At 39.9% G+C, this 18094-nt stretch overlaps 1 protein-coding gene across 7 annotated transcripts in view; it reads left to right on the top strand.

Moving 5' to 3' along the window:
• The first annotated feature begins 7996 nt into the window (after positions 1-7996).
• Positions 7997-18094, top strand: part of LOC106873605 (uncharacterized) — a 50768-nt gene continuing 40670 nt past the window's right edge. For 6 of the 7 annotated variants that reach the window (XM_014921045.3, XM_014921049.3, XM_014921047.3 and 3 more), the window contains exons 1-4: positions 7997-8192; positions 11785-11879; positions 14285-14396; positions 16251-16386. In XM_014921045.3, coding sequence (XP_014776531.1) covers positions 8054-8192; positions 11785-11879; positions 14285-14396; positions 16251-16386 — 482 coding nt within the window. In that variant the 5' untranslated portion in view covers positions 7997-8053. The remainder of the gene's footprint in view (positions 8193-11784; positions 11880-14284; positions 14397-16250; positions 16387-18094) is intronic. The other variant, XM_052968528.2, reaches the window with a different exon arrangement.

Genomic DNA, 18094 nt, shown 5'->3' with positions numbered 1-18094 from the left:
CAAATGACATGACAACTAATAAAATTTTGTTTTTCTGTTTGGATGGGAACTGATTTGAGGTAGGATTTTATGGAGGGATGGTTTTTTTCCTATACCCCAACCTCACCTAGTTTTCGAGTAGGGGATTTTTTCTATTCTATAGATTTTTGAAAGTGCAGTATGATTAGTTAAGAAATGCAAGCTCTGTCATTGTTTCACTCAAATGGTAACATGCATGCCATGAAATATCAACATTCACACAGATATACACACACTCACACAAATGTATAATGGGTTTTTCACAGTTTCTCTCTACTAAATTTACCCATAAGGCATTAGTTGAGGCTAGAAGATAAAATGTTGCACAGTGGGACTGGACCTCAAACCATGTGGTTGTGAAGCAAACTTCTTACCCAAACAGCCTTGCTGGGTCCTTAAATATGTAAAAAATAAGCCTGCAAAAACTAAAATTTAATACATTTTCATTTTTGTTTTTTCTGCCATATTCTTATTATCATTGTTTTATCAGTAATGATAGATAAGCTAGTGGAGTAAATAGGAGACAGAAACCAGGCTTTTTGATGTATCATCTTTCTAACCAGATCTGTGTTGTGTTCTTGATAAGGGCAATTAATTTTTAGTGGCCTAATTACCTCAGCTGTAAATAGGTACCATTAATAGTTCACTGATGTTGATAGCAGAGCTTTCTATAATTAACAAGTGTTTTTTTTTTTTTCTTTTAAGCTTATATGTTAACTACTTGTAGGAATATAACTTGGAGAAGGATAATCCATAATAAGCTGGCTTGCATTAGATAGTGTCTCAAGCACTTACTTGGAAACCCCTATAAGTTATAGGAAGTATGATTGTGTTTCAAGGAGCATGAAAGCACTACATTAAAATGAACTTCAATCTTGCTTGCTTGCAATGTTACACAGCCAAACCGGCGCTTAATAGGAAAATGCTTTGAAAGTAAAGTGCTCCTAAAATGTGAATACAAATGGAATAAAACAAGTTTCATGTGAATTTCACCAGTGGTTATTGGGATATTCAGGGTTTTGTGGGTATAAATACCCAAAATGGTGCATAATGGGAAAATACTCCAGAAATAACTTAACCTTGGAAGGGAAGAAACTAACATTTCCATTAGATACATTATGATGAGCAAAATATTTTTAAGTGAAAATGACTTTAAAAATACAGTATTTCATAAAAGACCCATTCATAACCTCAGTGCGAAATAGTTTTTTTTCCTTAGATTTCTTTTGAGTGCATTCAATGTATCTCACCCCCAAAGATTTGGCTGCTATTTCTAGCACGCCCTGCTACCACGTAGCAGCTATTTGTGATAATGGACCTGAAATACCTGTTACGTGGTTGCAGGGCGTGCAAAAAATAGCAGCCAAATCTGTCTTTTTCTCTTCTTCTGGGGAAAAGAGCCATTTATGCTTGATTTCATTGAAAGTATGTGAAATAACCTGGAAAAGAAAAAAAAACCCATGAAACAAAACTCCGTTGCTTGGAAACTGAGACTTTCCTGGAACCTTGAATTATTGGTGATCCAACGGGTCACAGGTAGTCTAGTATCTATCTATCTATATATATATATATATATATATATATATATGCATGAGGATATTATTGTTTGTGGTTTAACATACATAAAAAACCCATAAAGGTAAACATTATCAATCAATAATTAAGGGTACTAACAGGTAGAGCCAGCACACTAACATAACAGTCACAATGACCAAATCATTAGCTTTCACTTTAACACGAAGGTGAAATCGGGCCTGATTTCACCTTTGTGTCTAAATGAAAGCTTGTGGTTTGGTCATTTTGACTACTATGTTAGTGTGCTAGGACTGCCTGTTAGTACCCTTAATTATCAATACACACGCAAACTACCTCCTCGACGAGTGACAGGGACCTTCTCTTTGTGGCTGGAGACTTCAACGGTCATGTCGGACGTCGTGCTGGAGGCTTCCATGGCATACATGGAGGCTATGGCTTCGGTTCCCGCAACGAGGAGGGAACCAGACTGCTGGAGTTCTGTGATGCAACCGATCTTATGGTCTGCAATACCAACTTCAGGGAACCTGCCAGTCACCTAGTCACCTACCGCTCCGGCAGACACTCTAGCCAAATCGACTACATCCTCGCCAGAAATAGGGAAAGAGGGCGGCTTATAAATGCCAAAACCTACCCTGGCGAAGAATGTACCCCACAACGTAGATTAGTAGTTAGCGACTTTGGGATCAAGGCAAAATAGGTGCCCAGAATTAGACAGGCTTGGAGGAGAAGGGTGTGGAAGCTTAAAGACCCTGCAAACGGACAGAGACTTGGAGACAAGTTACTTGAAGCATTTAACGAAATAGAAGGGGATATAGCATCATACAACGTGGAAGACAATTGGAGATTTCTGCGGGACAACCTGTTGAAAGCCACCGACCAGATTTGTGGGTGGTGTAAGGTCCCCTCCCGACCCAGAGTAACGTGGTGGTGGAACAAGGAGGTAGACAGGGCTATTAGACAAAAGAAACAGGCTTGGAAGGACTGGAAGAACGGTGGTAGCAGGGAATTGTACCAATGTGCCAGAAGGGAGGCTAGGCGACAGGTTTATTTAGTCAGAGGGGAAGCAGATAAGGAAAGATTTGCCAATGTCCGTGACGACCAAAGACTCGAGGTATTTTGTGTTGCAAGACAGTGTAGGAGAGAAATGTGTTCGCATGGATGATGGTACGCTTGCACTAAATGAGGATGCAAAGAAAGAGGTCTGGAGATGCCACTACGATAGATTGCTTAATAAAGAGAATGAATGGGAGAAAGAGAGCCTGCCGTATGTCGACCCAATAGAGGGACCAGCTATCCGAGTTGATAGTACCAGGGTAGATAAAGCAATTAAGAGTATGAAGACCGGGAAAGCCCCCGGCCCATCAGGAATCACTGCAGAGATGCTCAAAATATCTGGCAGTGTTGGCTATAGCCTAGTCACCCGTATTACGAACCAGGTGATACACGAAGGAGTCATACCCAATGACTGGTGTAGCAGCATCATAGTCAACTGCTACAAAGGTAAAGGTGACGCTTTAGATACAAATAATTACAGAGGCATCAAGCTGTTAGATCAGGTTATGAAAGTTACAGAGAGGGTCATAGCCCAACTAATTAGGGAGCGAATCAATTTAGATGAGATGCAGTTTGGGTTCGTGCCAGGTAAAAGCACTACTGATGCCTTATTTCTAGTGAGACAGTTGCAGGAGAAATACCTAGCTAAGGATAAACCTCTGTACCTGGCTTTCGTTGACATGGAGAAAGCCTTTGACAGGGTCCCCCGATCCCTTATCTGGTGGTCAATGAGGAAACTTGGGATAGAAGAATGGTTAGTGAGAGCTGTGTGAGCCATGTACAGAGATTCTGCCAGTAAGGTGAGGGTTGGAAATCATCATCATCATCGTTTAACGTCCGCTTTCCATGCTGGCATGGGTTGGACGATTTGACTGAGGACTGGTGAAACCGGATGGCAACACCAGGCTCCAGTCTGATTTGGCAGAGTTTCTACAGCTGGATGCCCTTCCTAACGCCAACCACTCAGAGAGTGTAGTGGGTGCTTTTACGTGTCACCCGCACGAAAACGGCCACGCTCGAAATGGTGTCTTTTATGTGCCACCCGCACTGAATTCCGGGTAGAGGCCTCCGGGTAGAGGTAGGGGTCCACCAAGGTTCCGTCCTCAGCCCCCTCTTATTTATCATAGTCCTCCAGGCAATCACAGAGGAGTTCAAGACAGGTTGCCCCTGGGAGCTCCTCTATGCTGATGACCTTGCCCTAATTGCGGAGTCACTATCAGAACTAGAGGAGAAGTTTCAGGTGTGGAAGCAAGGTCTAGAATTGAAGGGCCTTAGAGTCAACCTAGCTAAAACCAAAATCCTAATAAGTAGGAAGGTAGATAAAACACAAACCCCTTCAGGTAGATGGCCCTGCTCAGTATGTAGAAAAGGAGTAGGTAGTAACTCTATAAGATGTACCCGGTGCAAGCTATGGACACATAAGAGGTGCAGCAACATCAAAGGCAGGTTAACTAGCAAGTTAGTTTTTGTTTGTGGCAGATGTTCAGGTGCAATAAAGACTGTAAACAAACAGGAAACAACTTCTATCTCATTCCAGGGTGAAAAACTAGAGGTAGTCGATAGCTTCCGCTATCTGGGCGACCAAGTTAGTAGTGGGGGTGGGTGCGCTGAAAGTGTAGCTGCTAGAATAAGAATAGCCTGGGCAAAGTTTAGAGAGCTCTTACCCCTGCTGGCGACAAAGGGACTCTCACTCAGAGTAAAAGGCAGACTGTATGACGCATGCGTACGAACAGCCATGCTACATGGCAGTGAAACATGGGCTGTAACTGCTGAGGACATACGTAAGCTCGCAAGGAATGAAGCCAGTATGCTCCGTTGGATGTGTAATGTCAATGTGAATACCCGTCAGAGTGTAAGTATCTTGAGAGAAAAGCTGAACATTAGAAGCATCAGTTGTGGTGTGCAAGAGAGACGATTGTGCTGGTATGGACATGTGGTGAGAATGGATGAGGATAGCTGCGTGAAAAAGTGCCACACCCTAACAGTTGAGGGAACCCGTGGAAGAGGTAGGCCCAGGAAGACCTGGGCTGAGGTGGTGAGGCAAAACCTTCGTACGCTGGGCCTCACTGAGGCGATGACTACTGACCGAGACCTTTGGGAATGTGCTGTGCGTGAGTAGACCCGGCAAGCCAAGTAAGATCGTTGCCAGTGCCCCTGGACTGGTTCTTGTGTGGGTGGCACATGAGATGCACCATTTTGAGCGTGGCCGTTGCCAGTACCGCCTGACTGGCTCCTGTAGGATTTTGAGCGAGATCGTTGCCAGTGCCCCTGGACTGGCTTGTGCGGGTGGCACATAAAAGACACCATTTCGAGCGTGGCCGTTTTCGTGCGGGTGACACGTAAAAGCACCCACTACACTCTCTGAGTGGTTGGCGTTAGGAAGGGCATCCAACTGTAGAAACTGCCAAATTAGACTGGAGCCTGGTGTTGCCATCCGGTTTCACCAGTCCTCAGTCAAATCGTGCAACCCATGCTAGCATGGAAAGCGGACGTTAAACGATGATGATGATGATGATGATATATATATGCATGCCAATTTGTCACAGTTTTGCTAATCTTCAGATTCACAATCAGTTCTCAAGACAATTAAGACACACCAAATGATAATTTCCAAGGTAAGAAAAAGGGAGGTAAATATGTTAGTTACAGAGAATCACTCTTTCTCTGGTGGAAGATGATAGATTTCAAGAGGAATTCATAACAAGAACTGTGCGACACCAAAACATGTCAAGGAAACACTTCATATCTGAAGGCAGTCAGCTGGCAGAATCGGTAGCACACCCAGCAAATTACTGAGTGGCATTTCATCTGTCTTTATGTTCTCAGCTCAGATTCTGCTGAGGTCAACTTTGCTTTTCATCCTTTTGGGGGTCAATAAAATAAGTACCAGTTGAATCAATTTACCTCCTCCCCCAAATTACTGGCATTGTGCCAAAATTTACTATTGTTGGAGAAAAGCAATGTGAGATTTGCAAAAAGACTGAGAAGTATTGACTTCTCCATATCAAACGCCAAAATAAGCCAAGTAAAATCACTGTTATGCATACATAGAGGCCTGTCCTTTACAGATGACTGTGCCACATAAAAACACTTGTGCTGGGGCTGCTTAAGTGCACCCATCATGCCAGTGACATGTAAAAAAGGACCCAGCACACTCTGTTAAGTGGTTGGTGTTAGGAAGGGCATCCAGCCATTGAAACCCTGCCAAAGCAGAGAATTGGAGTGAGGACAGCTCCTGGTTGACCAGCTCCTATCAAACCATCCAACACATGCTGGTATGGAAAGCATGTGTGGCTAGGTGTAGGCATGGCTGTGTGGTTAACAAGCTTGCTTCCCAACCATGTGGTTTCAGGTTCAGTTCCGATGTGCAGCATTTTAAGTAAGTGTCCTCTGCTGTAGCCCCAGGCTGACCAAAGACTTGTCAGTGAAGTTGATAGATGGAAAGCGAAAGAAGTCTGTCAGGAGTGTGTGTGTGTGTGTGTGCACGCATGTATGTATGAGTGTGTATGCACGTATATGTGTGTGGGTGCTTGTGTATACCCTTGTGTTGATATCATGTGGTGACCCTTGTTGTGGAACATGTGATTACATTGAAGAAGGAGAACAAATTACTTTCAAAGACAACATTTTGAAAATAAATGCAAATATGAATTGCAAATCCAGAAACCTAATTTACTGTGCTTCATGCTCCAAATGCAAAGAATGGTATATTGGTGAAACAGGTCGTGGACTATATGAGAGAGTAAGGGTACATAAACAACAAATACATGGCCCCCTCCATTAGAAACACAACTTACAGTGAACACTTCCAAAAATGTGGGAATTGAAAATTCAAAATATTCCCTTTCTTCAAACTATGGACAAAAAATGAACATTTTCGTAAGGCCAAAGAAGAATACTTTATTTCAAAAATACCAACCAAAACTGAACAAAAGGATAATATCAAAACCACTGGAACTACCATTCCAACAATCCACAGAAAGACACCAACCAAACACTGCATAGGATTATATACCCTTTTATGTACTATTTAATGCACCCCAAAAATTATATGCAGATGTTTTTTCTCTTTTCTCTCTCTCTCTCTCTCTCTCTCTCTCTCTCTGTATATGTATATATGCATGTATGTATAGGTGAATATATATACATATGTATGTGTGTGTGTGTGTATGTGTATACTGGTATGTATACATACATGCACATGCATGTACATACGAGTATGTTAGTACAGTTATGTATGTGTGTATGCATATGCGTGTGTGTATTGAGATATGTATATATATGTGCATGTATATGTATGTATATATGTGTATATATATATATATATATATATATATATATTGATGATGATATATATATATATATATATATATATATTGATGATGATATATATATATATATATAATATATATAGATGATGATATATATATATATATATATATATATATATATATATATATATACACACACATATGTATGTGTATACATATATATATAATTAAAGAGGTAAATTCAGAAACAAGCTATCAGGAGCTTGAAATTCACACCAGAGTCACGCACTTTAAACATTATATTTAAATAAAAATTATCCCCCAAAAAGCTATCTCTACTCATTTTTTCAAATATATAATATAATACTGTACAAAGAACTTACTTTTTCTTTTTCTTCTATATATATATATATATATTAACCTAAGTGTACAGTATCGTATGTCCATTAAGGCTGCTCTTTTGTGCTAGGAATTCAATAAAGTGTTAGGTAACAGTGTATGTAACACTGCACTCATCAGAGGTAGCCATTATGGAATGAAATATGGTGCCTACAATAGCTACCTCTGATGAGTGCAGGGTTACATAGTCAGACTGTTACCCAACACTCCATTGAATCTCTAGTGCAAAACCGATTGGTAAAGTAGCTGCAATGGATATATAATTCTGTACACTTCGATTAATATATTCACTCTATTGACAGATATACCAGAGCATTTTTTTCTGAATTATGGACTTTTAGACGACTTACACACACACACATACATACACACACACACACACACACACACACACACACACACACACATATTGTATGTGTGAGCGTCCGTAAACCACAGTGTTTCCTGTCATTTGACGAGTAACTTTGGAAGTACACTTTTTTTTAACTATGTGTAATATTAGGAAATATATACAATAATTGTAATTTAACATTCCTCAAAATAAAAACTCGTGTTCTCTGGAGGACGATGCAGTTTTGAACACAATACATCGCCCGTTAAAACTAGTCCTATATCTTATCTTTATATGTATCGTATCCACGTATAATGCTACTACTTCGTTTTTCTCCGTTCATTTTTTATTAATTTTCCCGCATTATACACGAGTTTAAGACTATAAGTAATAGTTACCTCCCTTGGATCGACGCAGTTTGTTTGCGATTTGAAGTGGAGAAACCATGAAGGCAGTCATGTCAGAAGGTGTCAAAGCCATTGCTGTGGCTCTCTATCAAGAACGAGGAACTTTTGCCTTCGTTTACAAGTTGGCAAAGAACTTCTGTGAAGCAATAAAAACAAAAGGAATCATCTCGAACACTGGTAAATAACTGAATATAAGTGTATGTATGGCTGTGTGTGTATGTGTATTTATGTATGTGTATGTTGTTGCTTAGCCTCCCCGCCTACTCATGTAGGATCGAGCATACCTGTGAGCAAAAGCATTCCAACCGTGACCATGCCGTATTTGTCGGGTATCTTGAGTCACAGTCTCCCATATATGTACTCCTCCGTTTTTCTTTTCAAATTAGTAGGATATGATTTGAGGGCGATATAGCTGTTATTTCTAGCAGGTCGAGCGACTACGTTCGGCTTGCATGATGTGCGCGTGTGTGTTTTTACCTGCTTGTTTCAGGCAGTGTCTATGTTTTTATCTTCCTATTTTGTCTATCAATAAGTACAGACCTGTCTGTACGTTTCAGTCTTAACATACCGATACACAGTTGAGATGTATTCACGTATATTTATTTACACTCTGTGACATTCCTATCACCAGCTGTTCGCTGGAAATTCATTCATATCGACACAGCCCTCCTCTAACACTCGACTGTATGTTAAGCAGCATTTACATCAATATTCCACATTATAGGACTATTACTTATTACATAACACATCACAAGTTGCAACATACCAACATCCCACATTACGGTAACATTCTCAATAATTTATGGTTCTTTGAAGACGGCGAACTTGGCAGAATGGTTAGCACGCTGGGCAAAATGCTTAGCGGCATTTCGTTCGTCTTTACGTTCTGAATTCAAATTCCGCTGAAATTGACTTTGCCTTTCATCTTTTTGGGGGTTGATAAAATCATTACCATTATCCCCTCCCCTCCCCTGAACTTGCTGGCATTGTGCCAAAATTTGAAATCAATAATTTATGACTTGTGGCCAATGCCGGCGTCACGTAACTGGCACCCGTGCTGGTGGTACATAAAAAGCACCCATTGCACTGTTGGAGTGGTTGGCATTAGGAAGGGCATCCAGCCATAGAAACTGTGCCAAAACAGACGATGGTGCATGGTGCAGCTGTCCAGCCTACCATGCTTCAGTCAGACCATCTAACCCAGACCAGTAGGGAAACGATGATGATGATGACTTCCCAACCATGTGTCTCGGGTTCAGTCCTATTGCACAGCATCTAGGGCAAGTGTCTTCTATTATAGCCCTGAGCTGACCCAAGCCTTGTGAGAAGATTTAGTAGATGGAAACTGAACAGCACCCCTCCATGTAAAAACCACCCATAATGGGTTACGTAAGAAGCACCCATGCTAGGCCACCGATGAAGCACCCACGCTGATGTCATGTAAAAAGTACCCATACTGGGCAGTGTAACAAGTAGTTGTGCAGGCACCATGTATAAAGTACCAATTAAATAGTATGTAGTATACTCTGTAAAGTGGTTGCCATTAGGAAGGGAAATTGAGCCAAAGAAACCAAGCGAAATGAGACTGGAACCTGGGGCAACTGTCCAGCTTGCCATCTCTGGTCAAACCCTCCGACCCATGGAAAACAGACATTAAATGACGATGATGATGATGATGATGTGTGTATGTTTGTGTGTACTCTTGTCTTGACATCATGGTGGTATCATTATGTAAGACAAGTATATCATTCATTTCCAGTCTTCCTGTGAGAAACATCTGGCCTTGTTTGGAAACAGGTGAGGGTTGGTGACAGGAAGGGCATCCAGCTGTAGATAATCTGTCTCTACAAATTCCATCTGACCCGTGCAGTGGGCCTTAAAGGATAATAATGATAATGTTAGTGACAAGAGTAGGGGGGCACATCTGTGGGGAAACATGAATGGGTGGGAAATTCCAGTGGGATGTAAAGTAAGAGAGAAGGATTGTGTTTATTGTGTGTGATGCATGAAGTAAGATACAATTGATGGAATGAAAGGGTAAGGGGCAGGTGTGATGGGTTGTCCAAGATGGTGGCTGTTGTGAAATAAATTGTTCAGAGAAGCTGTTGTTGTTATTGTAAAATAGACTGAGAAGACTGCGTGTATGTTGTTGGCCACTGATTGTGGGATGCTGACGGGTGAGACTGAACCTGAAACTGTGGCTGCAGAGCAAACTTGTTAACCACACAGCCATACCTGCACCAGTATATTTATGGATCTGTGTGTGTGTGTGTGTGTAAGCATGCGTATGTGTGTGTGCATGCGTGTGTGTGTGTGTGTAATGTCTTTCATTAAGCTTCAAGAAGATTTTCTTTAAAGTTTGATAGTTTTGAGAGTGGTGAAATTAGGGAGAATATTTAATTACGGGCAGAATAAAATATCAACTTCATGTCTTCTACCTTCTTGATGATGTTTCATCTCTGCTTTAGTATTCTATGTCTCCAGGCATTTTGCCAATCAGAATTTCCTTTCATGGCAAAAAAAAAAAAAAGAAAAAGAAAAAAAAAATCTCATTATTGATGAGTTCTTACTTGCTGTAGATTCTTCTCTTTGCAGTCAGCTTCTCTTCTCTCTACTCAAGCAAGCTTGGATACTCTGCATTCTTTGTATTCTTGCAGATGAAAGTAAAATTACAAACAATGTTCAAATGGTTGTGTAGGTACAGGCATGGCCATGTGGTTAAGAAGCTCACTTGGTTAAGAAGCCCACATAGTTGTAGGTTCAGTCCCACTGTGCAGCACCTTGGGCAAGTGTCTTCTATAATAGCCTGGACTAACCAGTGCCTTGTGAGTGAATTTGGTGGATGGAAACTGTGTGGAAGCTTGTGATCGGCTGAGGAATGTAAAGATGCAAGCTGGAAAGCAGAGCATTTTCCAATGAAATTGGTTGTAGAGGATTTATTGAGCACAATGTGAGGTAACTGTTGTTGGTACTAGGCCTAAATCATTGTAAAGCAAATAGCACCATGAGTGATACCCATGAGTGATACCCATGAGTGATACCCAACTACAGTGGAAAAGGCGAGCCACTGGATTTTTTTTTAAAAGAGACAATGAGCAATAGTTAGAGGAATATTGAGTGAAACCTAGTAACCAGTTGATCTAGAAGCAGAGCCTCATTTTAGTGATGGGGAGCCGGTGTACAATGATGCCATCAAGAGGAAGGTCCAAAACAGCATGCATTCTCCCCTGATAAACTTGCTAGCATCCAGCATGAAGAGCTTTCATCTGGTAGCACTTGCATCTAAAAAGTTGTTTGCAATATATATGATGATGATTATGGATGTATATATGTATGTATATATATATATATATATATATATATATACATATATAAGTTGTCTAAAAGTTTATAAATCAGGAAAAATATGCACTCATATATCTGTCAGTATATATATATATATATATATATATATATATATATATATTGCAAACAACTGATGACACCACATCCTCCTTCTCTTCTCACTAATATCATCATTATCATCTTTGAAGCTCCACTTTCCCATGCTTGCATGGGTCAGATGGAATCTGTAGAGATGGATTTTCTACAACTGGATATATATATATGATGGACTCTCCCATTGAAAATGATATATATACAGTTACTAGAAGGTGACTACTTCTGAATGGCTATCCTTTAATTGATATGAAATAAAAAAAGCTTTTGTAGAATGTAATGTGTAAAACAAATTTTATGAATGATTTACTTGGAATTTTTCTTTTTGCAGATTTCCTTACAGAAACAAAACACTTAGCAGAAGCTGATGTTGTTAACAACTTAAAGTCCAGAATTGCTGATGCAAAAACATGTATAGAGACGTTGGTAAGTTATATCCATAGGGAGCTCAGTAAGTTATATTTATGGAGAAATTTGTAGTTATACTAAGATGAAACCTGGTATAGTTTTTTTTTTAGGGACCTTGGTAGGTAATTTATATGCATACAGATCTTGGTAAGTTTATATCAAGATTCACTTCAGGGAACGGTAACTTTTTTACACTATGAAGTGGTACCAAAAAGTTCCTGGACTAGTTCTGTAGCATGCCAACAGATGGCAGCATACTGTTGTGTGCACAACAAGAGCTAGCAGTAACCTTCATGAGGCAGTGTGCTGAGTGACATCACTGTGTTTACTTCACAAATTGTGAAATTTATGTTTTTGTGATCATGTGTATGCTGTTTACTGTGATTTTGTCATGGATAGGAAGTTGGAACAAAGAGCCAATGTTAGATTTTGCATTAAACTTGGGAAGTCTGCTTCAGAAACAGTGATCATGCTTTGGGTTTGACCCTGAGAGGAAGCAACGGTCGTCGCAGTGGAAGAGCCCTTCATCTCCATGACCGAAGAAGGCAGCTCAGTCAAGAGCATGCTAATCGTTTTTGTTTTTTTTTACATCTATTGTATTGTGGATCAAGAATTCATTCTCCTGGGCCAGGCCATCAATCAACAGTTCCAACACAATGTTTTGAAGCATTTGAGGGAGGAGGACATTCGGTGAAAGCATCTGGATCTGTGGAGCATGAAAACTTGGATTCTCCATGACGACAATGCACTGGGTCATTGAGCTTTCCTCACTTGTGAGTTTCTTGCTTAGGGACAACAACTTCCAGACTGGATTCCAAAAGTGGCAGGAATGCTGGGCTGACTATTTTGAAGGAGATGATATTAAAATTTAGGTAAACAAATAATTGTTTTATTAAACATAATTCGTCCAAGAAGTTCTGTTTTTGCAGGGTCTGAAAGAAGATGCTGTGCTGATGGTCTTATTAGGTTTTCCAAGACCAATGTGGTTGATATTATTAATGTTCTTCTTGAATCATTATGCATGGCCTAATGATTAAGGTGTTGCATTCTTGATTGTAAGATCATGGGTGGAGTGTTGTGTTATTGAGCAAAACATTACCCATTGTTCCATCTAAGCTGTAAATGAGTCACCCTGTGATGGACTGGTGTTCTGCTCAAGGAGAATATTGTGATCTTGCTTACTTATATGTCATGGAAACTGAGTAACTGGCCCTGTGAGTCGTAGGACTTAAGATTACATTACATATCCTGTAGTCTGGCACCACTGATGATTTTGTGACTAGATCTGAAATAGCTTGCTCAAGAACTCAACATGATGTCTGCTCTAGGATTTGAACTTGCTACCTTATGACCATGAGCCCAACACATTAACCACTATGCTACATACCTTTTAAAGTAGTAACATAGTTCATTATTCATTAATTATTTAATATTTGAATTTAAAAAACACCACAGTAAAAGGAAAATATCTTTCCTTATCAGCGTCATCATTGTCATTGTCATCATAGCAGTTGTCATTGTTTTTACATCCTCTCTTCCATGATTACATGGGTCAGATGGAATTTGTTGAGGTGGATTTTTTATGGCTGGATACCTTTCTTGTCACCAACCCCTACCTGTTACCCTGTAAAGTATATTTCCCCATGAAACAGACACATTTTCACAGAAGACTGGAAATGAAGGACACTGCTTGTATGGCTGTGACACTCGTTTACAACTATCACGTGGTATAAAGTCAGGGAGACAGTAACATAAGTACATGTACACACACACACACACACACACACACACGCACACGGACACGCACACTCACAATGGGCTTCTTTCAGTCTCTGTCCTCCAAATCTGCTCACCAGGCACTGGTTGCCCTAGGGCTTATAGTAGAAGACCAAGGTGCCACACCGAAGGATTGATCCTGGAACCATGTAGTTGGGAAGCAAATGTCTTAACTGCACAACCCTAACCCTACTCTAATTCAGAACCATAAATTCCCAACCCAGCTGTTTCAATCAAGACAAAGCTCATGACACGTATATAGTCAAACATAAATGTGGTGTGTTGCAAAGCTAATTATTTATGCAATTCTGAGAACCAATCGACCAATCGCAGAATTGTATAAATAATTAGCTTTCTAGCAGTGTATAGTGTTTAAGATTTTAAAACTTAGTTCAAGCAAATGAAGATGGTGGTCAGTCAGATTACCGAAACAAGTAAAAGAATAAAAGAATATGGTCCCAGAGGGCCTGCAAAGATCCCAAACAGAACCTAGACAAAACTATTTCTAAAAACCAAAATAAGGAAAGAGAAACTGTAAACTGTATGAACATTTTCCCTACGACAATTTTTATGCAGCTTAAATGATTCTCTGGTCAAACTAAATATGTCTAATTATACACACTGATCTCTCTCAAATCTTTTATCAGGATTATTGCCGATATAAATTGCATGAAGAATTAGAAATACAATCTATGAAAAGGTTTACACTTCAACTAACATACAATGAACTCTTGAAAAGTATTAGTGAAGAGATTTCCTGTAAGTAATTAGTTTTGTTTATATAATAAGCATGGAATTATCTGGAATCAATCTTTCTCTTTTAGCTGTTATCGTTTACTTGTTTCAGTCAATGGTCTGTGGCCATGCTGGGGAATTACCTTGAAGGGTTTTAGTCAAATGAACTGACCACAGTACTTCATCATCATCATCATCATCATTTAACGTCCATTGTCCATGCTGGCATGGGTTGGAGAGTTTGACCAGGGCTGGCAAAGCTGGAGAGCTGCACCAGGCTCCAGTTTGATTAGGAATGGTTTAGAGTGTGCTGAGTGCTTTTACGTGACCTGCACAGGCGCTTTTAGGTGGCACTCCATGGGTACTTTTATGTGGCACCACATGGGGATAGTACTTCTATTTTTTTTTTTTTATGTCTGGTACTTATTCTATTGGTCTCTTATGCTGAATGCTAAGTTACAGGGACATAAGAAAACCAACACCTGTTGTCAAGTGGTGGTAGGGAACAAACACAATTATAAAGACACACACACACCAAAGCTTACCAAAGCTTTGTGAGTGGATTTGGTTAACAGAAACAGAAAAAGTCTGCTGTATATATGTATATATATATATATATATATATATATATATATATATATACAGCAGACTTTTTCAGTTTCTTTTAACCAGAACAACTCACAAAGCTTTGGTAAGCCCTGGGCTATAGTAGAAGACAATTGCCTAAGGTGCCGGGCAATGGGACTGAACTCAGAACCATGTGGTTGGGAAACAAGCTTCTTACTCACAGCCACACCAGTGCCTGTTTGTATATTAGCTGTATGTTACCGACACATTTCTAGCTATTACACGAATCTCAGCACAATAGAATATATGGGTGGTTGAGTCAACAGCAATTAATTAAAGATTATCAGTTTATTTTCTGTGTAGTAGGACCACAGTCAAGCAGGCAGAGAAAGTAGGTTTCATATGTGGCAGATGCAAAGGAATAGTTAGCAGTGAGATTACATGAGAAATAAAATCCTTCAAATGTTTGGAGACACCACAAGAAGTAGCTGTTAACTTTTGTTGCCTGAGTGGAGGAGAATATTCTAAAAGTATGGTAGCAGGAGTAAGAATGGATGGAAAGGGCTTAGCAAGCTATTATCTCTGCTGATAAGAATGGGTTTCTCTCTCAGAGTAAAAGACAAATTGTGTGTACAAATTTATTTAGCATGTTATTTATTATGCTTTATTTTGTCTATATACAGGCATGTATAAAAATTTGATTCCATTACCATTAATGATACCTATTCCATCAGTAAATGTTCTGCTATTTCTTGGAATTCCTTTCAAATAATAGCCAAAGCATGTACACACATGCATGCATGCACAAACAAACAAACATATAATATACATGTGTGTGTGTGTGTGTGTGTATATAGAAGTTGTGATGCTGCATGATAGTATTACATGAGCCTTGGACTGCGGAGCATTTGTATTGGTTGCAAAGAACTGAAGTGAGCACATGCTACCCAATGTGTAATATTAGTGTCCGTGAAAGATAGAACTCACTGCTGAATTCTAGATCTGAAATTTTCTACCATTGTAAGAAATGTACCACAGACTCTAAGCCACTATCTTTTCAGCAAGCTCCCCAAGCACCGGCCACAGACAGATCACCAGTGATTTTGCGTTTCCATTAATGCTTGTCAGTGGCAGGGAGTTTGCCTTCCATGTCAGCAAATACAACGGTGTGTTATTATTGGCTATGAGTTGTTTTGACTCTTATTTCTAGCAATACTGGTGCTGAATAGTGCCCCTAGTCGCTTTACTTCTCCTTCTCCCTTTACTTTTCTTTACTTATACTATTCCTTTACTTTTCCTTCTTCCTTATAGATGCAGTTAAGCAGGCAAAATTTCAGAATAATGAAGAAATTAGAAAGATGGAAGAATCAATGAAGAAGTTAGATGCTAACCTCAAAAGAACCAGTCAGATTGTGAATTCTCTTGAAGCAGAAAATGAAATAATTTTGTAAGGCTTATGATCCAATTTAATTTTCTAGAAGACTCAAAACTCATATTTCTTATTGTTGAAGCTTGCTTCCCAACCACATGGTTCCAGGTTCAGTCCCATTGCACAGCACCTTGGGCAAACATTTTCTACTATAGCTTTGGGCTGACCTAAGCCTTATGAGCGGATTTGGTAGATGGGAACTGAAAGAAGTCTGTTGTATCATTGCTTAACATCCGCCTTCCATGCAGATGTGTGTGTGTGTGTGTGTGTGTATTTATCCCCCTCCCACTCTTCATAACCAGTGTTGGTTTATTTATGTCTCCCCCCCCCCCGTAACTTAGCAGTGCAGCAGAGAGGGCTGACAAAATAAGTACCAGGCTTAAAAAATAAATAAGTCCTGAGGGTTGATTCAGTTGGCTAAAAATTCTTCAAGGTGGTGCTCCAGCATGGCTGCAGTCTAATGACTGAAACAAGTAAAAGATAAAAGATAGTTAACTTCCATATTATAAGTTAAGAATTTTGGATATTTATCGAATAGAACAACAAATTCTTTGTTCTTTTACTGTATAATCATCACCAACTCATTTTAATTGTGGCTATAAATTTTTTTAACAAAATATATTTGCTGTCTTAAAAGCAGTGAAGACTTTATTGAACAAGAATTGTGACTGGTGTAGCAGCACTGTAATCAACTGCTAGAAAGGTAAAGGTGACGCCTTAGATAGAAATAATTACAGGGGTATCAAACTGTTGGATCAGGTGATGAAGGTCATGGAGTGGGTCATAGCCCAACTAATTAGGGAGAGAGTTAGTTTAGATGAGATGAAGTTTGGTTTTGTGCCAGGGAAAAGCACCACTGATGCTACATTTCTGGTAAGACAGCTGCAGGAGAAATTCCTAGCCAAAGATAAACCTCTGTACTTGGCTTTTATTGACATGGAGAAAGCCTTTGACAGGGTCCCTTATCTGGTGGTCAATGTGGAAACTAGAGATAGATGAGTGGCTGCTGAGAGTTGTACAAGCTGTGTACAGTGATGCTGCCAGTAAGGTGAGGGCTGACAATGAGTACAGTGAAGAATTCCAGGTAGAGGTAGGGGTTCACCAAGGATCAGGCCTCGGCCCCCTCTTGTTCATCATATCCCTTCAGACGATAATAGAGGAATTCAAGACAGGCTGCCCCTGGGAGCTCCTCTATGCTGATGACCTTGCTCTTATGGCTGAATCACTACCAGGACTAGAGAAGTTTCAGGTGTGGAAGCAAGGTCTGGAATCGAAGGGCCTTAGTGTGAACCTAGCAAAAAGCAAAATCTGGCTGATGCTGGTGTCAGGTCAATGGCACCTGTGCTGGTGGCACATAAAAAACACTCACTACATTCTCGGAGTGGTTGGCATTAGGAAGGGCATCCAACCATAGAACCTTGCCAAATCAGATCAGAGCCTTGTGCAGCTCCTTGGCTTCCAAGTTTTCAGTCAGACCATCCAACCCATGCCAGCATGGAAAGCAGACATTAAATAATGATGATGTTGATTGACTTTTTAATAATTATAAAGATATTACAGAGAAATGATGTTGTTGGTGCTAACTATTACATTGCAACCCATACTGCATTGCGATCGTAACCACTGTATGGTTCCAGATTTAAGTATAGTATGGTATATCTGGATTTAAGACAATAAATTTTCTTGAGTTGTTCAATAAGAACAACTAGTTTATCATAGTTTAAAT

This window comes from Octopus bimaculoides, chromosome 6 (genome assembly GCF_046866305.1).
Source record: "Octopus bimaculoides isolate indiv1 chromosome 6, ASM4686630v1, whole genome shotgun sequence".
NCBI classification, from domain to species: Eukaryota; Metazoa; Mollusca; class Cephalopoda; order Octopoda; family Octopodidae; genus Octopus; species Octopus bimaculoides.
The sequence above is the reverse complement of the archived record's forward strand: the minus strand, read 5'-3'. Positions and strand labels throughout refer to the sequence as shown.